At 54.5% G+C, this 23552-nt stretch overlaps 1 protein-coding gene across 4 annotated transcripts; it reads left to right on the top strand.

Annotated features, from left to right (window-relative positions):
* Positions 1–307: 307 nt before the first annotated feature.
* Rapgef3 (Rap guanine nucleotide exchange factor 3) lies at positions 308–23552 on the top strand. Of its 4 annotated transcripts, XM_029548089.1 has the most exons (28): positions 308–866; positions 1287–1499; positions 6803–6856; positions 6961–7067; positions 7316–7437; positions 7796–7964; positions 8495–8579; positions 9169–9229; positions 9310–9386; positions 9546–9692; positions 10026–10138; positions 10431–10519; positions 10760–10838; positions 11004–11163; positions 11252–11334; positions 11839–11878; positions 14169–14250; positions 14583–14729; positions 17612–17709; positions 18115–18240; positions 18324–18505; positions 18771–18861; positions 18966–19016; positions 19893–19980; positions 20288–20352; positions 21070–21124; positions 21218–21289; positions 22875–23552. In XM_029548089.1, exons 1-28 carry the CDS (start codon positions 861–863, stop codon positions 22991–22993), a joined length of 2781 nt encoding a protein of 926 aa, XP_029403949.1. In that variant the 5' UTR covers positions 308–860; the 3' UTR covers positions 22994–23552. The 4 variants fall into 4 exon arrangements, with proteins under 4 accessions (XP_029403949.1, XP_029403948.1, XP_021072217.2 ...); XM_029548088.1 differs by lacking the exon at positions 308–866 and having other exon boundaries at positions 998–1499; positions 18357–18505; XM_021216558.2 differs by lacking the exon at positions 308–866 and having other exon boundaries at positions 998–1499.

Here is a 23552-nt window from a genome sequence, read left to right as displayed (position 1 = left end):
CAATTTCCCCAACCGCGCCAGTGTATGCAATTGGGAGGGCAAAGGTGGGAAACCAGGCAGCGGGATTCCCCCACGGGAAGGCTGCCCAGTTCCAGCCCCGGGCTGCTGGAAACCCTGAACCCAAACGGGAGGCCGGACGCCCCAGGCCAGGAAGCGGCCCCAGCCCGGATTTCCCTCCCGGGTGGGGCCGCCATGACTCACTCCCTCCCCCTTCCCTAGTTTCCTTGTTTGCATTTCTCCTCTTGGCCACGTGGCGGCGGGTGCAGCCATCACCGCCCCTAACCAGGCACTCGGGCAGTGGCAGGGGCAGATACCCTTAGGCACTTCCTACCCGCTGAGGCTTCGGGACAGGAGCTTAAACCCACTGACGTAGTCCCGAGTAGGGACTCCATCAGCTGTTGGACCTGCCCCTTCCCCTATGCCCACCCCTATCGTAAAGCTGGTGCCTGCTCCCCGCCCCCTCGGCCTGTCCGGGGAGGGGAAGGGGCGGGCAGCGCAGGGGGTGTGACAGCTCCCGCCCGGACCAGTGCCAGCTGCAGCTTCGCTTGAACGCCCTGTGCCAGCTGGCTCTTACATCTGGGACAGAGGCGGAGGCTCAGAGTTCTTAGTCTTTGGGAAGGGGTGGGGGCTCCCCCACGCCCCCAGCCCTCTATTCACCCAGGACAAACCCCATCTGCCTAGCCCTGCATCTTGCTGCTCCAGGCAACCTGTCCGGCTAGGGGCTGGCCCTTTGCTGCCTCCCAGGACTCACACTCATACCGCTCCAGGCAGGATTCCCGGGTGGAACGGCACTGGAGCACTCCAGGTCTCCTGCAGCCTCTTGCTAGGACGAGCACCGCGGTGTGAGCTGGAGAAGAAACATGAAGGTGAGGTGGGCCGGAGTCAGGGCCAAAGAAAGCTGCTGGAAAGGGCGGGAGAGGAAGCCGACACGTGGGGGAGTTTGGGTGGGAGAGAGTGGCGGGGAGGAGAATTTGAGGAAAAGCCGCTTCTGGGGATCTAGTGTGTGTACAAAGGTGGACATGCCTTCAGGACATGGGCGGTGAGGTGGGGCCGAATTCCAGCCAGAACTGAGAAGGGCCCCATCGTTGTGAGTCAAGTGGAGACCCCTAGGTGCGCCAAGCCAGCAGGACCCGGGGCAGATCTTCCTGTCCCTCCCCCGGCTCCTGGCAGGGTTGCCGCACCTCCGCATGACCAGTCCAAGTCCAGAGGACGCTAAGCCAGGGGTGGTAGTGGGGAGGTCCAGCTCCTCCGGCCGATGGCTGTCCTCTTACCTCCCCACATCACAGGTCAGCTGGCCAGGTGAGAACCACTGGCAGTTGGGCCCAGCTGTGGTGGAGAGTCCAGCTGTGGGGGCACCGCAGGTGGGAGGTCTCCCGGACGTGGTTCCGGAGGGCACGCTGCTCAATATGGTGCTGAAGAAAATGCACCGTCCCCGCTGCTGCTCTTACCAGCTAGTGTTCGAGCACCGGCGCCCCAGCTGCATCCAGGGACTCCGATGGGTGAGTACCCGCCATCTGCCAGGCTGGGTCAGGGCTGAATTGTAGTGCTGGTGGTCCAGGCAGCTTTCTCCAGAGCAAATTCATCTGGGTGAAGAGAAGGCAGGGAAGTTTGGTGGCAGTGTGTGTTTTGCTGGTCACACAACGAGCCTGTATGCCTCGTGTGTACCGCATGCTTCCCTGCCCCAATCAGCCACCGGTGGGTGAGCAGGAAAGGGCTTTATCATTTATCCATCACCTCCATGTGTCAGGTGTGGACTTACATGTTTGAGTTCTTTCTGTGAGGCAGTGGGAGATGTGGGGCCAGGTCAAATGGGGGTGAAATTAGCTTGGTTACTGTTCCTGACACATCACCGTGGCAACGGTCTCCTTTGGTGAACAATTGAACTGGGCTGAATCTGTTTTTTTGGCTCCTGGGGTGAGGTATTTGTGTGGATAAAGCTTGGCACCTGGCCACAGGGGGACTGAAGAGGTTTCAGGGTGGAGAATGACTGCTGAAGGAAGCCAGTGAGAAAGACAGGGGCTAGGGAGGGGGAAAGGCAGGAACCAGGCTCCAGAATCTTCTCTGTCCAACTACCAGGCACAACAGTCCTGTCTGTATCGCTGTGTGTGTGTGTGTGTGTGTGTGTGTGTGTGTGTGTGTGTGTGTGTGTAGGGGGCAGAGGGTACTGAGTGGAGGGTGGAGAGAAGACAAGAATAGGTGACAATCTTAGAAAGGATCATCTCTCATCAGCAAGTCTTTTTGAGTAAAAAATATCACCATTGATTATCTCCTTTTCCTACCTTGTCCAAACACTGTTTCCCTTTCTAATAGAGGACACTGGGCCGGGAAAGCCCCAGGTGGGTGGAGGAGACCCTTGGCAACTGAAGTTGAGTCCCTGCTAGCCCCTCTCTCCCTGCGGGGACGGGGATGGGAGGGGAGGCTCGTCCCAACAACCCTACTCAGGCTCTGGGTCAGTCCAGTAGTTCCTGCTGGGATCTGACCGGCTGGAACCCGCCCTCCCTTTCAGGCTATAATTACTTGTGCATTTCCTGTCCCCTTCCCAGCTTGGAGAAGCTAGGTAGGGGTAGGAGAAGGTCAGTTACCAGGACAATGAGGTCACTGGGGAATCTCTTGGGATCTGAAGTTTGAGAGGGTGGAGAAGTCCTCTCCAGTCTTTCTCCCCTAAGACCTCAGAAAGGAAGGGCCAGATTGTGTGGGAGGCTGGAAACGTAGAGCTGGGGGCTGCTGGGGTCTAAAGGGGGTCAGAGGTCTGGAAGCAAGACCCTCCTGTGCCAGGTATGGAGGCAATGGGTCTAGGTCTCTAGGAATACTGTGTTTTGGTTTTTAGGGCTAGAAACCACTGTTTCCCTTCTCTTTACCATGCCCATCCTTATGAGTGGAGTGAGGTAGGTTCAACCTTTTGTGCCTGTGCCTAAGAGGCTCACTGACCCCATGGAGGCTGCACCTCTTGGCTCTCTTATGGCTCTTTTGATTCGTGAAGTGTTCCTGTGAGGGAGCAAATGCCAGCAGGGCGTGTGTATGCACGGGGTGAAGAAGGTGAGCCCAGAGGCCAGGAAGGCAGGTCTGGGCTGTTGAGGCTGCATCTCCCTCTTTAGAAAGAACAGAGGAAAGTGGGTTCACCTTCTAAAGAAGAGTTAGTTCATCAGAAACCGGGATAAGAGAAAAAGGAAGCGGGGTAGACCCAGGGGCTCACAGCCAGATGTAGAAAGGATTTTCTGACTATGGTTAAGGCAGCATAGCAATGGGGTGGAAAACAGCTTTGAAAAAGATGTGGGAGAGATGAGGTCTTGTACTATATGTGAGAGCGAGAAAAAGCTCAGGGTGACCTTGGGTGGGCCCCACAGGCTCAAGCAAGACTGGACAGTTTTTTTGGAGAAAGTGACTCTATTCCATCCAAATAATAATAGTGGCTAAGAGTCACAGTAGTTGTGTCCCATGCCCTATGACAGCTTCATCTTTGTCATACTAAATGTGCTCACCACAGCCTGGTGGGATCAGTCCTAATGTTTTCAATCTTACGGATGTGAGGAGGGAGGCACAGAGAGGCCAAGCAGCTGGTGAAGGGCTGCATAGCTGCTGAGTGGCTGAGCTGTAAGATCTACCTGCAGAATACCTCCGACACTCTCTGTGTCCCTGCTCCATGCACAACCTGGCCTAGGACCTTAGCCATGACCAAAGGAACTGGTCTGGTGGGTCCCGAGGCTGTCCCTGATTCTCCCTCCAGCCAAGCTCTGACACTTAGTGACAGGGAAGGAGGGTGGGGCTAGCCATCTGGCTAACGCCAGCACATCGTCTTTTACCTGGGATCCTTCCTGTCCCAGGCAAAGAAGAGTTGGTAGGTGAAGGCAGAGCCAACTGAGGACCTCAAAATGACAATTAGGGTCATGAGTCCAAGTCCAGAGCCAGTTGTATCTCCTATGTCAAGGTAGTAGGTACACATAAGAAATAAGAAAGTGGTGGGGTGTGGTGGTGCACACCTTTAATCCCAGCACTCCGGAGGCAGAGGCAGGTGGATTTCTGAGTTCGAGGCCAGCCTGACCTACAGAGTGAGTTCCAGGACAGCCAGGGCCACACAGAGAAACCCAGTCTTGGAAAAAAGAAGAAGAAGAAGAAGAAGAAGAAGAAGAAGAAGAAGAAGAAGAAGAAGAAGAAGAAGAAGAAGAAGAAGAAGCAGCAAAAAGCCCAGTTACTGCATTAGCGTTTGCCAAGCAGTTACTGTGGGCAGCAGGCACCATCCCATGGGTTTCAGATGATTAACCTACTTAAATAATATAATAACTCTCGGGAGTAAGTACTATTATTACCAATCCCCTTCACAGACAAGAAGCTTGCCCACAGAGAACTTACATCAGCCTACGGTTACCCACTCGGGCTGCCATTCAGAAACCAACATCTGAACACAAGCATCTGGGGGCCACACGCAGGCCCACTGCTGCTCATTAGCGGTCCTCTCCCTTCCTGGTCCCAAGGGTCCCATCCACGGGAGCCTGGCAGGGACATAGCCTGTGGTCACAGGCTCGTCCCTTGCTCTGCCTGTAGAATGGACCGGAGGGCAGAGTGGCCCTGCTATTTCTATGGCTGTGGCCTGCAGTGAAGAAGTGAGAATAGGGTTGAACTCCGGAGAGGCGGTAGGGCTGGAAGCATGGGCTGTGGAGTCAGGCAGTTCCGGTGTGAGTGCTGTTTACCACCTGTTAGGGTGGCTTATGTAACCTTTTTTTCACTGGCTTAGAAATAGAATCCAAACACCTGCTTCTCACAGAGGCAGCACCTTGAATCTTGCCTTGCTAAGCAACCGTGTAACCCTCAGCAGTGAATTTCTCTCTGTGTCTCTCTCTGTCTCTCTGTCTCTGTCTCTGTCTCTGTCTCTCTCTCTCTCTCTCTCTCTCGGTTTAGGCTTTCTTTAGCAGAGTAAAATGCCTTCTGGTTGCAGACTCCATCTACTGTTCTCAGACTCCTGTGCCCATCCCTTGGGACAGGGCAGGAAGTGACCAGCTTGGTCATGTGGCCTCCCGGGTCAGGATAATTCCAGGAAGGGTGAGCTAGGGGTCAGTTGGTAGTGTGCCCACTTAACAAGCATGGAGCCCTGGGTAGTGATCCGAAGTTCAAGGTCATCCTCAGATACTTAGTGACTTTAACCTGGACTGCATGAGACCTTGTATCCTCCCCCTCCCCCCCAAAAAAAAGTAACTGAAGAGATGGCTCTGTGCATAAGCACATTTGCTGAATTTGCAGAAGGCTTGAGTTTGGCCCCCAGCAACAGTGTTATAGCTACCTGTAACTCCAGTTCCTGGGAATCTGACCCTTGTCTATCTTCTATGTGCACACACACACACTCACACACAAATAAATCTAACAACGATAGTAACGGAGCCCAGCTAGAGCCTGGACTGTGGGCACTAAAGGGAGCTGGGACAGGAGCGAGGTTGACTTGGGCATTTTGATACAAATAACAAGAAGTCATTAGCACTCGGGCACTGTTTGTTCCAACATAGGGCCTGGCTGGATACATTCCTGCCCTGCCTCCCTTTCTGGCTCCTCCTCCTCCTCATTTCCTGTCCTTAAGTCTCTAGGGCTATGTGTCTGGCACTGGCCTGGGCTTGTGACCGGGGCAGAGATACCCTTGGGACACCCAGTGACTTCCACCCCATGCTGGGCTAGGCACTCATGTCAGACCTCGGGTCTCTACTTGGGTGTAGTGAAAAGATGCCTTTGCTTAGGACCCGAGTCTCAGAGAAAGGACTTGGATCCCAGAGCCCCAGCCAACACTTCTCCTTGAGTGTAGGGAGGTGTGGTGGGCGGAATGGGTGGAAATGAGACCGCCTCGGGTGGGAGTTCCAATTTACCCACACCTGGTTGACAATCCTGTGCCTGCGTGCTTACGTTATGCAGGGCCCTTGAATTCCCTTCCAGACTTGTTTCCCTGAAAGTCGGAAGGGAACACATCACACCTAGGATGTGGTGGTGTCAGGAAGGTGGATATGTTCTGAGCTGGGAAGGATGCCTTGGGAGGGCTTGTGGAGAACAGAACAGCCTGCCCGGAGGTGGGCATAGGCTCCACTTTCAGATGGTTGGACAAGACGGTTGTGAGGGCCTTCATGGCTGACCTGCAGGGCACTTTTGCCTTGGCGTCCCTGATGGAAACATTGTTACCAAGAGCATCATTAGGCGATGTTTCTATGGTAAGCCAGGTCCGGGCTACCAAGGCCTTCCCCACCCTTACAGGGCTGTGGCTTACAGTATCTCCAAGAGAGAAGCCTGTCAGCCAGGACCACACCTGCGCCTTTTTAGAGAGTAAAAGCTAACATGTGCACAGCCATACACCAGGCAGTGGTAGCCATACACCAGGCAGTGGTAGCCACACACCAGGCAGTGGTTAAACACGCAGTCTGTGCCGGCTCGTGGGGGCCCTCCGCAAGCTCAAGAGTTCTCTTATTTATGCTTTAGAGATTTTGTACATAGAAATTTTGTCCAGGGTAACACCATTAGTCCAGACCCTGTAGTTGGGCACAGACCTGAGCCTGAGGTCAGCCTGTAGACCCAGCCGGAAGCTGGTGTTCCCAGGCCTCCCAAGGTGTTCACGCCCCGGCCTCTCCTGAATCTTGTAGCGCATCTTCTACTGGGCCTGCTTGCCTGGCAGCCTGAGTACGTGTGGACCCTGGGTGCGCAGAATAGGGGTCTTGGGGCTCTCACCTGCAGCGCACTGGTGTGGGAAAAGGTGTCTTCTGAGAGGGGCAGGAAGGGGCCCCACTCCGTGCGTCTGAAGACCTCCCACTGACCTGCAAACTCTTTCTACTGTCCTCAGACACCACTTACCAACAGCGAGGGCTCCCTGGACTTCAGAGTGAGTCTGGAGCAGGTATGAGCTGAGGAAGGCAGAGTTGGGAGGGGCTACGGGCTGCAGAGGGGGCGGTGTTCAGAGTCTAAGTCTCTGGTGTACCCTCTGTTGCTTCATTCTTCCAGGCCACCACAGAGCATGTGCACAAGGCAGGGAAGCTCCTGCATCGCCATCTCTTGGCCACATACCCTACGCTCATCCGAGACAGAAAATACCATCTGCGACTATATCGGTGAGTGGTGAGTTGGGGTCCTGCCTGCCATCTTCCCTTCCCTTCTCTCTGGCAGGAATCTGGGCCCAGCCCTGCTTTGTGGGGGAGGGGGGCAGGGGGGCTAGGGGGTTGGGGAGTAGGGCGTTAGGAGGTGGAGGGTAGGAGTGGGGGGTGTAGAAGAGCTGCGCTTGGGCCTGGATGGGTGGTGTCTTTGGATAGAGTTCTGCATCCTCCCACTTTGATTCTCTGACCCCCTGCCATTCCCACAGGCAGTGCTGCTCTGGCCGGGAGCTAGTGGATGGGATCTTGGCTCTGGGGCTTGGGGTCCACTCCCGGAGCCAAGCTGTGGGCATCTGCCAGGTGTTGCTGGATGAGGGTGCCCTTTGCCATGGTGAGCTGAACTCTGATTGGGCACTAGGATTGGGTGGGGCATAGGGAGGACCGACCTGGGGAGTGGACTCTGGTGGGAGCTGTGGAGAGGCAAGTGATTCGCCACCTCCCTAAGGCCAAGACCCCTTGTGTTGTGGTGACCCCAACCATAAAATTATTTTGTTGCTACTTCATAACTATAATTTTGCTACTGTTACGGATCATAATGTAATTATCTGATATGTGACACCCTCCCCCACAAAGAGGTCTCGAAACACAGTTTGAGAACCGCTGGATTAAGGCATTCTGATAGTGTTAGAATTAAGTCCAACCAACACCTGGCCTGATTTTCTTTTCTCTGCCGTGTCTTGGCTCCCCAGTAAAACATGACTGGACCTTCCAGGACCGAGATGCCCAATTCTACAGGTTCCCTGGGCCGGATCCCGAGCCTGCAGGAACTCACGATGTGGAAGAAGAGCTTGTTGAGGCTATGGCCCTCCTGTCCCAGCGAGGGCCTGATGCCCTACTCACCGTGGCGCTCCGGAAGCCGTGAGTGGAGAGCCTCCCTCTGTTCCCATTCCCACATGGCCTTCAGTTCAGACCCCACAGGCTCTGATTCATCTGGGGGAAAGGACCTAGGCAGTCGGGGCTCAGGCCCCACATGCCAGACCATCTCTCCTTCTATTCCTGAGGGTGTCAGGCCAGAGGATCTAAAGGCCCTCCCCACTGACAGAGAATATGGGTTTTAGACAGAAAGAAGTCAGGGTTCAAATTCTAGCCCAACCAGCTAGCTACTCTCTGGGTGACTTGGGCCTTTCCAGCCAGCTTCCTTCCTCTTCTGTCAAGTGAGGATCATGGTGCTCACGTCCTCGTGAGGGTGGAATGAAACAGTCCACAGATGGTGCCTAGCACAGTGCCTGTCCCTGGGGCTCACCCACAAAGCCTGCTATTGATAACCATTGGCTTGACTGATTGTTGTGGAGTAGCCAGTTGGCCCCAGGCCCCAGCAGGCAGGTGGGGTGGCGTGGTGCCTCCCTGGCTCTGATCCACGGTTCTTAGGGCTTCCTCTGCTCCTGCAGCCCAGGTCAGCGTACGGATGAAGAACTGGACCTCATCTTCGAGGAGCTGCTGCATATCAAGGCGGTGGCCCACCTTTCTAACTCGGTTAGTACACACGGGGGCTTGCTCTTGAGCCAGGCCCCTTCCTACTGCTAGATGGGGGATGGGGAGGGGGGAGGAGGAAAGAGGGAGGAGGGAGGAGGGCAGTTCCCTCTCCTTGTCTATGGCTATGAAGAAGACCTTTGTCTAAGGTCTTCTTTTTTAAATTACAGTTTTAAAATTATTTTATTACTTCATGTGTATGGATGCGTTTTGCCCGCCTGAATGACTGTGCAAACATGCATGCCTGGTGTCCATGGAATCTAGGACAGGGCACTGGATCCCCTGGAACTGACATTTCAGATGGTTGTGAGCTGTCAACCTGAATGCTGGGCATCGAATCCAGGTCCTCTGGAAGCGTAGCCAGTGCTCGTAACCACTGAGCCATCTCTGCAGTCTTTCCATCTAGTCTCTTGCCGCCAGCCCTCAGTTTAAACATTGTCCATTCCGTTCCCTTTCTCTGTGCCACATCCCAGGGACAAGGGTCCTGACCATAGCTCTATCCTCCGGTGCTGTCTTTGGATATACCCTGACTCTCGGCTTGACTCTCTTTCCCCAAGCTTGCCTCTATTGACCTTCTTTTCTCCACCCCTAGGTGAAGCGGGAACTAGCTGCTGTGCTGCTCTTTGAACCACACAGCAAGGCAGGAACTGTGTGTAAGTTGGGTTGGCTGGAGCCACGGGGCAGTCAGTGGTGGGCGATAGGAAGGGACAAATCTGATCGGTGTTTCTGTCAGTGTTCAGCCAGGGGGACAAGGGTACCTCATGGTACATTATCTGGAAGGGATCTGTCAATGTGGTGACCCATGGCAAGGTAAGCCCTCCCTCCAGCCCACCGGGGTAGATGCCAGTGCTCTGTGCTTCATGTCCTCATGGTGCCCCAAGGCTGCTGATCCCACACATATGGCTGAGTCTGTCCCTCCTACCAAGGGCTGGAGGGTAGGGACAGGCTGTGATTGAGTCCTGGCTTCAGGGGCTGGTGACCACGTTGCACGAGGGAGATGACTTTGGACAGCTGGCTCTGGTGAACGACGCACCTCGGGCAGCCACCATCATCCTTCGAGAAAATAACTGTCACTTTCTGCGTGTGGACAAGCAGGACTTCAACCGCATCATCAAGGTGCCTCAGGGTAGGGGTTGGGAGGGGTGGTGGTGAGGACATGGTGGGGGATCTGGGCAGAGGCACTGGCATCAGAGAGTATATGTAAGGACACTTGGGATCGGGCTGGGAGTGGACACCCACAGTTTGGTGTGAGACCAGGGACTGGCAAGGGGCGGGGACTAAGGGGTTGGGTCTGTGGAGGTGCTGAGGCGGAGAGGTCTGATACAGGTGGATCTGGAGAAGAGCTGAGGCCCCTTGGGGGCCTCTGGGGCTCTAGGTTTGGAAGGGAGGTGGTACAGGAAATCGGAAGGGCAGTCTAGGGTGTCAGCGTGAGTGTGGCTCCTTCTCCAGGATGTGGAAGCAAAAACCATGAGACTGGAAGAACACGGCAAAGTGGTGTTGGTTCTGGAGAGAACCTCTCAGGGTGCTGGCCCTTCCCGCCCCCCGACCCCAGGCAGGAACCGGTAACAAGCCTACCATGTCTCTCCCGACACAGCTCCACACTGCCCTACCCAGTATTCCTCTCGCACCTCCAAGCCTTGCTCTGTTGCCATGCCACGCTCAAGCCCTTTGCCCATCTGGGGGGGGGGGGTAGGAGGCACTGAGGGACTGACAGGATAATCGATGCCCCCTCTCCAAGATGGAATAGGGCTGACCAATCGGAAGGTGTGATGTAATCAATTATTGATGTCTGTGTGCAGAGGTAGGGGTGATGTCCTTAGGGCACATGCTATCGATTTGCTGTTTTACCCCTAGGTATACGGTCATGTCTGGCACCCCAGAGAAGATCCTAGAACTGCTGTTGGAGGCTATGAGACCGGATTCCAGTGCTCACGACCCAACAGGTAGCATCAGAAGACACTCTCCCTGTTCTGAGTCATTGGGAGGTCACTGCAGCCTGACCTCGGCAGGCTCTAGATTGGTGTATCCTGGCACTTGGCAGGAAGTGCTCTTCACTTGTCACAGGGGCTGGGTGCTGCGTCCCTTGCTTGTGCTGACTTAGGGGATGTATGTTCCGGGTGCACATATAGGTGAGCTATGACTCCGGCTGAAATCCCTCCCCAACCCTATCCCTGCTCCAACAGAGACGTTCCTCAGTGACTTCCTGCTGACCCACAGCGTCTTCATGCCCAGCACTCAGCTCTTCACTGCCCTCCTGCACCAATATCCTTCCACCCACAGGATGATGTGGGTAGGGGATGGGATGGTGTGTGGAGATGAGGGGAGGAGTCGCTATCAAAGTGGCTGCCGTATGACCCTTCTCTGGTGCCCTGAGCAGTCGGGTCCTGCATCACGTGGTTTGTTGTGGTTCCCTTGACCGGTGTCCACCTTCCACGTGGAGCCAGCAGACCCTGCTGGAGGCAGCGAGCAGGAACGCAGCACCTACATCTGCAACAAGAGGCAGCAGATCCTGCGGCTAGTCGGCCGGTGGGTGGCCCTGTATAGCCCAATGCTCCACTCGGATCCCGTGGCCACCAGCTTCCTCCAGGTACCCGGGAGTAGAGCTGGGTTGGCTGGGCTGCCCCACAAAGGGGCAGCTGCAGCCGTCCCAGGGGCTGACTCTTGGCCCTTCCCAGAAACTCTCAGATCTGGTGAGCAGAGATGCCCGACTTACCAACTTGCTGAGGGAACAGTATCCGGAGAGACGGCGACACCACAGGTGACCAGTGACCGAAGCTCATCTGTCCTCCTTGTGCAGCAGGGGCCGAGCTGCTGGCCCTGGTGCATCCATGCCTCCAGGCTAGGCAGCTTGTCTTAGCCCGTGCGGGGTTCTTATCAGCCGCTGTTCCGTTCCCACAATGCTACAGTCATCCATTCGCTCATTCTATACAGAGAATGCACTCGCGTGCTTATGTCTCCCCTTTGGCCAATTATTGTGGGCTGTGGTATCGATGTCCACTGGCCCTGCCCATCGATCGACTCCTTTGAGTTTATCTTGCTTCCCCAGACATCTCTGGCGTGTAGCTAGGGTTCTGGGGCAAGAGCTCAGATCCCAAGAACCTGTATCTAGCTCCTGCTTCCTCCTGCCCTGTGTATGTCCCTTCCCACATTCCTCCGAACCTCTGGGGAGGGCAAGATGGGATCCAGACCACTGTGGCCACTGGCCCTGAGAGTGTCCTGCCTGCCAGGGTCCTCAGTGGTTCTCTCTCACTCTTCTCTGCAGGTTGGAGAATGGCTGTGGGAACGTATCTCCTCAGACCAAGGTGCCTGTCCCGCCTCTTGTTTTTCCCCTCTGCCCAGCCTGCCATCTTCCCTCTGCCCCTCCAGTCCCTGACACCCAAATGTCCTTGGCTTGTGCTGGGTACATCAGAGAAGGTCCTGCGTGAGAGCTACAAGGGTGAAGGGGACACCTTCATCCTTACCCTGAGGAGCTTGCATTCCTGGGGGAGATGATTCATGCCTGCAGTTGTAGCTGGGAGATGAGAAGGGTGACTGGGTTCATCTCCAAGAGCTAAGGGTTCCTGGTGGGTGGTGGTGTAGGCGCTTAGATGTTCTGATAAGGCCCGTCCCAGGGCTCCAGGTGGGACTGGGGAGGAGATGTGGCAGTTGTGACTGGAGCTAAGATTTGGATGACGAGTAGCAGGAGAAAGAACTAGGAAGAAGGGAAGCTGGGTTGGTTAAAGGGATGTGAATTCAAAAGCAAGCACCTTGGCCCCAGCGGGCCCCGCCCTGCCCCGCCAGCCAGGGGCTCCTTCCTGCTGTAGTCACAGTTGGCCTCACCCCAGGACCTTTGTATTTAGCCTTCTGCATGGCCTGTCTTCTGTTACCCTTTACCTTTTCAGACCCTGCTTGTTCTGAACAGAGCTAGAATGTGTGTCCCCAAGAGGCCTTCCTGTCCCCATCCTGAGCATCCCCAGGCGTCCTTTCTAGATTCTTCAAAGCACTCTTTCCTTTGTTTGCTAAGGGAACCTGACTCATTGCCTCAAACTTCTCATACCCAGGGGGTCCCCTCTCCCTGCTTTTTACCATTCTTCCTTTCTCCTCTTCCAATATTAGGCTTCTCCCCCACACCCCAGAACTTGCAATGTGCTCTGTGTTCTGTGTCACATCCCATCAGGATGCAGGGCTGGACATGAGGGGCCTCTGCTTGCTTCTGCATGTGGCTGACACCGAGGAATCAATGCCAGTCATCCAGGAATGTCAGCCACCCTGCTGGGTGCTGGATGGTGTGGCCAGGAGGGGCCCCTGGCTTGTGGGTTCACAGTCACTAGAGGAACAGAACTGTGAAATAGTCTCCTGATGCAGTCAGAGGCGTCTGAGAGAGCAGGCGGAGAAAAGATGACTCGCTGACTTACCATGAGGCTTAGAGACGTGTCCCAGGAGCTGCTGATGACAAACGGGGCTCCAGGCAGCGCTAGAGGCTGGAGAGGAGACCAGGAAGGGGGTCAGGGGCCAGAGTGACTCCTCCTAGTGTCCTCCCTTGGAACTGTTGAGAGGTTAAAGGGGACAGGCAATGATGGATTCTGTCCCCAGCTCAGTGCGGCTCTGCTGTGGGCTAGAAGTGACTGGCTACACCCGGTGGTAAGGGGACTTTTGAGGTAGGAGAGATGGCACTGGGGACCCATTTAAGTGAAGAACCCAGAAGAAAGTGGTAATCTCTAGGGAGCAGTGAGATGGAGGAGGAGCATGAACTTGGAAGGGACAGTGACAGGGATGAGGGGACCCCCCGGGTGTGAGAGCGTGGAGCACTGGGTGATGCGTGGGGATGTAAGGTTAAGGCCAGGGCCCTGGTGAGCCCAGCACAGGTTCAGGTGCTCATGGTAAAGACTCTGAGGAAACTTTCTAGGCAGGGAGCAGGGTGCCAGCTCCAAGAGAGAAAGTACCAGATTTGGAGAGAGGGGGGAAGCCAGGTGAGCCCATGTTTGGACAGCTCACAGAAAGGCTATCTGGCATTTGCAGCCCACTGGGACAGGGCAGCTCTTGCAGGCTGGGGGGGGGGGAGAACACAGAGTGGGGGGCACACAGAGAGAAAGTTTTCTAGCCGTGTAGCAGCGGCTGTGTAGCCTTTAGCCTGTCACTTAACTTCTCTGAGCCTCATTTATCACATCCACAAAACAGGGACTAAAAATATTTTTCTCTGAGGACAACCATGCATATTTAGAGGTCCAGAACAATGTCCACTTTGTAGCAAATGCTAGCTGAGGGAAGGAAAGAAGGAAAAAACAGCTGGGCCCGCCCACTTTGTAGCAAATGCTTGCAGAAGGGAGGAAAGAAGAAAAGCAACCGGGCCCAGACATTTCCATCCCAGAACAGCCCTGGCCCTGTTTTTAGAGGTGGCTCAACCTCCCTACCCCTATCAGATGACTGGCCTGCACTTGACCTCTGGGTCTCCTCGAGCCTGGCTCCCTGTCCTCCCTGAACTTTGGGTTCATGCAGCCAGCAGACCCCCTGGTAGTAGGATGCTTTGGGGGGGTCCCAGCTGGTGGTGACAAAGACCCTCCCAGACTTTCCCCTGTCCCTGGACTCTGGAGCCTTGTTCCGTTTCCCTTTCAGGCCCGGAATGCACCTGTTTGGCTCCCTAACCAGGAGGAACCCCTCCCAAGCAGCGCGGGTGCCATCCGAGTTGGGGACAAAGGTGGGTGGGGTAACTGAGCAGGTCAGGCATAGCCGGTCATCAGCATGGCTGTCTCTGTCTCTCTTTGCCTGGCTGTTGTTGCTTTGGGCTAGGGGAAGACATGGCCCTCCTCAGGGTCTTTACTACAGCTGCCAAGCGGGTTGTCAGCCACCCGTGCCAGCCCCCAGGTCCAGGACTCCCCACTGGGCCTCAGCACCAACCTGCTTTGCCTCTCCTTGTATCCCATTTCTGGCCTATGGGAGTCCTCTTGCTGCTGAGCTAGAGCCCTGCTCCTCATGGGGAGGGGAGACCAGGCCTCTGCTTCCAGCTCATCCCTCCCCCCTCCTCTCCAGTCCCCTACGACATCTGCAGACCTGACCACTCGGTGCTGACCCTGCACCTGCCGGTGACAGCCTCCGTGAGAGAAGTGATGGCAGCTTTGGCCCATGAGGACCACTGGACCAAGGGGCAGGTGCTGGTGAAGGTCAATTCTGCCGGTGGTGAGTTGTCTCTCTGGATTAACTCTCTGCCCTGAGAGAGCACCCTCACACCCAAACCCACGCTCTTGAATTCAGACCGCTACTTTCATGCTCTGAATTTGCGGCAGGACAACCACATCTGTGGCTGTTTCCGAAGCAATGCTTGAGACCCGGCCGGTTGGTTCGCTCAGGCTGTGGCTCCCGGGCCGGGGTGTGTGAGCTCTCTGTATGAGCTCCCTGTTTGTAAAGCAGAGATAATCAAATGGTGGGACCTGGTAGAGGATTTGTGAGAATTAAGTGAGGAAAGAGTTCAGAGTGCTTTCTGACACGTACCATTCCTAAACACTCATTCATTCCCCAGCGCTGTCTCGACAGAGGATATCTTTATTTTTAAAGATCTATTTATTTTATTTATATGAGTACACTATAGCTATCTTCAGACACATCAGAACAGGATATTGGATCACTATTTAGAGATCAACCATGTGGTTGCTAGGAATTGAACTCAGGACCTCTGGAAGAACAGTCGGTGCTCTTAACCGCTGAGCCATCTCTCCAGCCCACAAGAGGAAATCCTATCCCCTCTTTTCCACCATGGAAACTGGCACTCAAGAGAATCCAGCCTACTCCCAGGGCTGATGGAGTGAGTGAGCCTGGGCTAGCCTTTGACTCTAGATAGTCCTCCTTTTTAAAGTTATTCAGCAGGCCTCTTAGTTTGCTTTCTGGCTTTGTGATAAAGAGCTTGAGCAAAAGAACTTTGGAGAGGCAAATGTTTATCTCATCTTACAGCTTAACAGCCCCTCTGTGGGGCAGTGGTGGCGCATGCCTTTAGTCCCAGCACTTGGGAGGCAAAAGCAGGCAGATTTCTAACTTTGAGGCCAGCCTGGTCTACAGAGTGAGTTCCAGGACAGCCAGGGCTACACAGAGAAACACTGTCTTGAAAAACAAACAAACAAACAAGACAACAAAAAACAGTCTCCTGTGAAGGGAAGTCGGGGAAGAAACACAATGCAGGAACCAAAACAGAGGCCATGGCTTCTACTGGCTTCTCCCAATGGCTTGCTCGGCCTGCTTTCCTACAGAACCCAGGACCACATTCCGGGGTAGCACCGCCCACAGTGGGCTGGGCCTTCCAGGTCAATCCTTAATCAAGAACTTGCTACAGGCCAGCCTGACAGAGACATTTTCTCACTTGAGGATCCTTCCTCCCAGATGAGCCTCGCTTGTGTCAGAATGATGAACTAACCAGGCTCGCAAACACTTTAAAAATAGGGTTTTAAAAATAGTGTTGTTTTTATTTTATATGTACTGGTTGTTTTGCCTAAATGAATGGCCTCTGCAGGCCTCTTACATGTGTTTGAATCCTGTGAAATTCAGAAGAGGGGGTTAGATCCCCTGAAACAAGACGTACACAAGGTTGTGAGCTACCAAGTGGGTGGTAGAAATAGGACCAGGTCCTCTGGAAGAGTAATGCGTGTCCCTGACTGCTGAGCCACCTTTTCAGCCCTGATAGAAAACATTTTGAAGGATCATCTACGCAGCAGCAATGTGCTAGTTCCTACAACAACTGTGGCAGATCTGCTGGGTGATGGTGAACATAAGACTCCCCGGGTTAGGAGAGAATTCCACATTAACTACGACCCAACTGGGGCACCCTGGGCCTCTCTGAGTCTCCATTTCCTTGTCTGCCAAGTGACTGCACTCTCATGAGAGTCTGTAGCTGTTAGACTGCAGATACACACAAGGCTTGCAACCCGGAGTCTAGCCCGTCTCTTCCTAGACTCCTGTCTATGTTATCAGGACCTGCTTTGGGAGATTTTTTGGCACATTAAAAGCCATTGTTATCCTTGAGTAGTGTAGCCTGGACTTGACGGTCAGAGCCCAGCAGTCAGGAACTGGGGTCATCAAGGAACTGTGGCAAGGGTGGCTAAGAGAAAACCCTCACCCTCCAGGAGTCAGCGGGAGTGACTCTAGAGCGCACCTATGTGCTCCACTCTGGGAAGCACTGCCCTCTGGTGGCTACCTGCCGAGTTACTGCTGCTCAGTGTCCTCCTTTGAGATCCTACTATGTGGCAGTCATTTTTCAGACCACTGGTGGTCACTAGCCAATGTTCTATTGGAGAGATGGCCCAGCGGTTAAGAGCACTGACTGCTCTTCCAGAGGTCCTGAGTTCAATTCCCAGCAACCACATGGTGGCTCACAACCATCTGTAATGGGGACCCGATGCCCTCTTCTGGTGTGTCTGAAAACGGCTAAAGTGTACTCACATAAATAAAATAAATTTTTAAAAAATGTACAAATCTCCCTAGGTGTACACTTGTATATAAATTATATATAAATCCACTTCCTCAACATGTGAGTATAAAGCTATACACAAAATAGAAGAAATGGATTAACAGAAGAAAATAGACAAAGTGGATTAAATAGAAGAGCTAACTTTTTCTCTGGACACATGAGTAGTTTTGTATGCCATACTTTGGAAGCCACTGGTCAAGGGCCCGGAGACCGGAAGACTCGGCATTGTCCAGTCCATAGCTGATGAAAGTCAACATTAGAGGTAGATAGGATGTTTCCTAATTTCCAGAGGGCTTTTTATATGCAGCAGCCACACTTACAAAAATGGCCTGGGAAGTAGTTGGGGAGAGCCTTACAGGCCTTGGTTTATAGAAGAGGAAAACAAGGGTCAGGAAGGTTGACGTGTCATCCGTCAGTGACCAGTCTCAGGTGCTGCCTGAGTCGATGCTACAGGCAGTGTCGAAGTGTGGTCATGAGCACCTGTGTGTTTAGTCTCTCCCCAACCATCACCAGAAGAAGAACACTTTCAGCTAGGCAGGGCCTCCAGCTGCTCCCTGGCCTCCGTCCCAACCACCTCCCCTCAGCACAGCCTCTGCTGTCTTCACAGATGTCGTTGGCTTGCAGCCAGATGCCCGCGGTGTGGCCACATCCCTGGGGCTCAACGAGCGGCTCTTTGTTGTCGACCCACAGGAAGTGCATGAGCTGGTAGGGACAGGCAGGCTGCCAGAGCCCGGGGAACTCTGGGACCAGGAGGCAGGGTGGGTTCTGGGGGGTGGCCACAAAGAAGCGAGGACCGAGGAACGTGCTTGCCTCTGGCTGCTCCTGAGTCTTCACAGGGAAAGGGGAGGGGTAGCCACAGCATTTGGAAATGCCAAGGGGAAAGAGGGGCTAGCTAACCCTAACTCCAGGGTCTCAAGCCAGAGTTCCAGCATGAGGGCACTGCCAGAATAGTGACCCCTCAGGAGAGCCCATTTTTCACCATCCACAGACCCGAGAAGCCTCTCTACTCCGCAGTGCCCTGTCTGTCCGTCCGCTGTCCCTCTCACCACCACAGGCAGAGTTTTTGTCCCAGGTCCTCCATGTGTCTGTCTGAGCATTCCTCTCCTGCAGACCCCACACCCTGAGCAGCTGGGCCCCACTCTGGGTTCTTCTGAGATGCTGGACCTAGTGAGCGCCAAGGACCTGGCAGGCCAGCTGACCGACCATGACTGGAACCTCTTCAACAGGATCCACCAGGTACAGGAGGTAGAGCCGAGGAGGAGGAGGGTGTGGGCTGGACACCAGGCCTAGCATGCTGACCTGGTCTTTGGCCCGTCCAGGTGGAGCTGATCCATTATGTACTGGGCCCCCAGCACCTGCGGGATGTCACCACCGCGAACCTGGAGCGTTTCATGCGCCGCTTCAACGAGCTGCAGTACTGGGTGGCCACGGAGCTCTGTCTCTGCCCTGTTCCTGGCTCCCGGGCTCAGCTACTCCGGAAGTTCATCAAGCTGGCAGCCCAGTGAGTGCCTGTTGGGACTACAGGGTGTGTGGAGGAGGATGGGGTACAGGGGGATGGTGGAATGTGCAGAGACGGTGTGGTGTGGCCAGTCCCGCAGTCACACTTAACCCCTTTCCCTGCCCGCTGCGTTGCCCAATCTGCCTTCTTTTCGTTCTTGGGTTCCCAGAGCCTTTGCCTCTTACTTAACCCGCCCACCCTACAAAGGCGTCACTGGGGATTTGGCTGTTTCCTCTGAGGGGTCCGGGTCTTGTGCTCTCACTCACAGCCTCAAGGAGCAGAAGAACCTCAACTCTTTCTTTGCGGTCATGTTTGGCCTCAGCAACTCGGCCATCAGCCGGCTGGCCCACACCTGGGAGGTGAGTATCTGGGATCTGCCAAGGCCAGGCCTCTGCCCTCCTGGGGGATGCTAGGGTGGCTCTCTCTTCCCAGCCGTGGCCCCTCACCTGTCTCACCTTCACAGCGCCTGCCCCATAAAGTACGGAAACTGTACTCGGCCCTGGAAAGGTTGCTGGTGAGTGCTGGACCCATTTCCACCTTCTCTGGACCCTGGCTTGGGCCTTTCATGGCTTTTGGTGCCCACCTAGGGCCTGGATCCCTCTGGTCTGTGGTTGTGGGTGCTGGCTGAGGGTTCTCAATATAGTGATAGGGGCTTGTGGTATATACTCTACCCTCTGCTATTCATGGAGAGGACATTTGCCTTGGATATGTGACCACAGCAGGCCCAGGGATGTCCTGGGTCTGAGACTCAGGAGGAGTCAGAGGATGCCAGACTCGGGCTGCTCTGCCCAAGGGTTTGGGCTGAACTTGACAGCAAAGAGGTATTCCTTGAGGTAGTGAGCAGAATACCTACTGTGTGTCAGGACCCACTGTGTATCAGGTAAGAGAGTGTCTGTCACTGGGCCCTCCCAGACCCTTAAAGGGCTTGCGGACCAGACTTGTAAGACAAAAGTAAGGAATGAGACGGGAGTAGAGCTTTCTGGAACTTTTGAAGGTTTTGTAGCCGTCCAGAGAAAAGAAAGCCAAGGTGTTTTCAGCCTTGGGTATTCTCAAGAAAACTGGGATCCAGGGGTTTCAGGGGAACACATCCACCAGAGAGAGAGAGAGAGAGAGAGAGAGAGAGAGAGAGAGAGAGAGAGAGAGAGAGAGAGAGGTTTTCCCAGAAACCTGGGGCCTTTGGGATTAATCACCATAAAGATTTCCTGGGGGTCACTGGGAACTTAGAAAGCCAGGCCTCATCGCTATTTGGTCTACCACAGACCCTGCCTCAGTGAACCTCCCGTATGAGGGAAGGCGGGCTTGGAACCTCTCCAGTATGGCCTGGGTCTGTGGTGGGCCATCATATGCAGGATGAAAAAGCCTCCCTCAGGGCAGCCTTCTCTCCTCACAGGACCCTTCCTGGAACCACCGAGTGTACCGACTGGCTCTCACCAAGCTCTCCCCTCCTGTCATCCCCTTCATGCCCCTGCTACTCAAAGGTAGGCCCCTTCACACTCTGTGGCAATGACAGCTGAAGGGCTGACACCCAGGGAGCGCTCAGCTCGGTCAGAGGTTGACAAGCAGTTAGGGCAGGAGCACAGTAGGACTGCGCCCGCAGGAGGCTGTGGTTGATGCCCCAGGAGATACCAGCGAGTTGCCATGGCTCTCGCTGAGGCTGCTGCAGGCTGAGGGCAGTGTGGCTGGGATAGGCCCTAGGCTTCCCATGGTTAGCCCCTCAGCTTTCTTCGGATGCAAGAGAGGGAGGCGTTTGGAGACCTATTAGCAAAGAAAGTCCTCCCTTTGCAGATGTGACCTTCATCCATGAGGGGAACCACACTCTGGTAGAGAACCTCATCAACTTTGAGAAGATGGTGAGTTCAGGAAAGTGGGTCCCACCTCCAGTCTGGATTGGCACTGTGACAGCTGCCTGGGAAGGGGCAGGGGTGGGTGTCCACTGGTAGAACCTGATCCCAGGCATACATGCAAGTGACCCCAGTAGGCAGAAGGCTAAGACCGGAGGATTCTATGTTTAAGAACAGCCTGGGCTATAGAGAGACCTTGTTTTTAAAAAGTAGTTCCTGCTTCAGTCTACTGCACGTGGGAGGGTCTGCCTTTAGGGCTACTAGATGATAGCTAGCCTCAAACATCACACATCTGGGCTGGAGAGATGGCTCAGCAGTTAAGAGCACTGACTGCTCTTCTAGAGGTCCTGAGTTCAATTCCCAGCAACCACTTGGTGGCTCACAATCTGTAATGGGGTCTGATGTCTTCTTCTGGTGTGTCTGAAGACAGTGACAGTGCATTTATATACATAAATAGATCTTTAAAACACACACACACACACACAAACCATACTGTTCAATAAGAGCCCTTTCCACTCCTATCTCTTAGCCTTCCCCATCCCGGTCTTCCAGCTTCTGCCCAGTTCCTATAGTGGATGTGCTGGTTTGAAGCAGCCATAACCCTGTCTTTTATAGACCCCTAGTCCCTATCAGCATGGTTCAAAGGGAGCTTGACTCCCAGATCCTAGTATGCAGGGGACATCTCGGGCTGACAGGCCAGGTCTCGTGACTTTGTGTTGTCCGCAGCGGATGATGGCCAGAGCGGTGCGGATGCTTCACCACTGCCGAAGCCACAGCACCGGTAAGAGATGCTCTCCTGGGCGGGAGCCCCTCAGCATCCCCCAGGGAGGCTCCGCGGGGCCATCTCCCTGACTCTCCCACTCTCTCTGCCCAGCGCCTCTATCACCACTCAGAAGCCGAGTTTCCCACATCCATGACGACAGCCAGGGATCAAGGATCTCCACGTGTAAGTGACGGGGCAGGGTACTGACAGCTGGCGTAGCGGGACAGAGCCAGACGCTTACGTACGCACGTACATACATACGTATGGATGCTTCCGTACTGACGCTTACTGACGCTTACGTACCGTTCATTGGCACCTGAATGGGACAGATACCCCCCAACCCCCCCCCCCGAAAGCCTAAGCTAAAAGGGAAGTGCTGGAGGTGAAGTTCTTGTGCTACCTCCATCCCACGCACTTACCTGATGGGAGCTCATGCAGTTATGGAGTAGTCATAGCCTATGGTACCTGTCCTGTGCTCGATACATTTATGCTGATAATAAATACTCTGAACCCATGGCTCAGTTAAAGGCAGAGAACACAGATGGCGACTTGGTTCTCCGCTGTCCGCTGGCTCGCTCTCCACAGCAGCCACTACGATGAATTTTGAGTTACTCCTTTTTTTTGTTTTGTTTTGTTTTTGTTTTTTGTTTTTTATTTTTATTTATTTTTTTCGAGACAGGGTTTCTCTGTGTAGCCTTGGCTGTCCTGAAACTCACTTTGTAAACCAGGCTGGCCTCGAACTCAGAAATCTGCCTGCCTCTGCCTCCCAAGTGCTGGGATTAAAGATGTGCGCCACTACACCCGGCTCGAGTTACTCCTATTTTTTATTTTGTATTTTGTTTATTGGCTGGTTGATTCTTATTTGAGACGGTCTTGCCTCGTGGCCCAGGCTGAGATTCCAAGCCTGAGCTATTTCCTGTTCTTTCATTTTTCTAAAAATAGCCTTGTCTCACACCTGCAGGCGTCAAGCGTATCACAGGGAACTTTTTTTCAAGTTTTATTTTTATTGACGTGTGTAGACACCTGTGAGTAAGCGTGAGGCCTGATGCCAGCCATTTGCATATGAGTACACACCTGGGCGGTGGGTAGAGACCAGCCTTGGGTGTCCCTCCTTGGGCAGCCGCTTGCTCTTCTTTGTGAGACAAGCTCTCAGTGGCCTGGAACTTACCAAGCATCCTAGGCTGTGGACTGGCCCTAGCGATCTGTTTCAGCATGGGGATTATGGGCGCCCGACTGACACATTGTTAAGACACATTGTTAAGCAGTTCACACCCTGAGCTATCCCTCCAGCTTTTGCTTGCTGGCGTCTTTTTTGGCTTTGCTGGCTTGGAGCTCATTATGTAGCCCAGGCTAGCTTCAAACTCCCAACGAACCTCATGCCTCCACCTCCTGGGTGCTGGAGTAAAGGCATGCACCACCATGCCTGGCCATTTCTAGTTTGTTTCTTGAAACAGGGCCTGGAACTCTCCATCCCCCTGCCTCAGCTTCTGAAGCTCCGGGTTTATAAATGTGCGCCACCATATCCAGTCTGTTTTAGCTCCTGAGAAGGTTACTATGCTGAGATCTTGGGGGGGAGGGGCCTTCTTTCTTCAGACTTTGCATCCACTGCCCTCCTGACTCTGAGGTGGGAGAGAAGGTAGTCTGGGGACTGGGGTTGAGAGGGTGTGAGGTGGGGGAGGGGAGAGAGCTGAGGCTGCTCCCCGGAGAGAGGTAGGCGTGGTGAAGTGACCATGGCGCCTCTCTCTCTGATGGCTCTCCCTTCCTCCAGGTTCTGAGCAGTCCCTGAGCAGCCGGAGTCCAGCCAGCACCTGGGCTTATGTCCAGCAGCTGAAGGTCATTGACAACCAGCGGGAACTGTCCCGCCTCTCCCGGGAGCTGGAACCATGAGGAAGGACTGGCTGGAGCAGGCACTCTCTCTGAGGAAGCCAGAGCCTGTGCAACCAAGAGGTCCAGAGGCCAGCCACAGCTGGGCAGGGCTCTCCACAGAGCGGACTCAAGGCCCTGGAGTGGGCACTGTCAGGGCATCTGTCCCTGTGATGACTGTCAGCTATGGAGATCTTTGTTCACGGCCAAGGAAAGGGGGACATTGAGGCCGTGCCGTGGGTAGGAGAGCTAGGAGGTACCGGACTCTGGATCGGTAGAGAGCCCTTCCACAGGGCCTTCTGCACATCTGTACGTCTGCACGTCTGTACGTGCAGCCGTACCATCCAGTGGTCGCCAGGCCCCGTGCTTGTTTTCACGTGGGGCCAGCGAGCGAGCTCACAGCTGCGCGGTGTGGGTGTGTGTGAGCCCTGGGTGGGGCCTTGCCTGGGAGAGGGTGGGGAGTTCTGCTTTTCTCTCCACACGTCTGAGGTAAACAGCTGGTTGGAGGCAGGGCCGTTGCCTAGAGCGGTGGTCCCCGAGGAGTTGTATTGTTTCTCATAAATTAACAAAGATATGTGTGTTC

Source organism: Mus pahari, chromosome 17, assembly GCF_900095145.1.
Source record: "Mus pahari chromosome 17, PAHARI_EIJ_v1.1, whole genome shotgun sequence".
NCBI lineage: Eukaryota > Metazoa > Chordata > Mammalia > Rodentia > Muridae > Mus > Mus pahari.
This window is presented reverse-complemented; position numbering and strand designations above follow the sequence as displayed.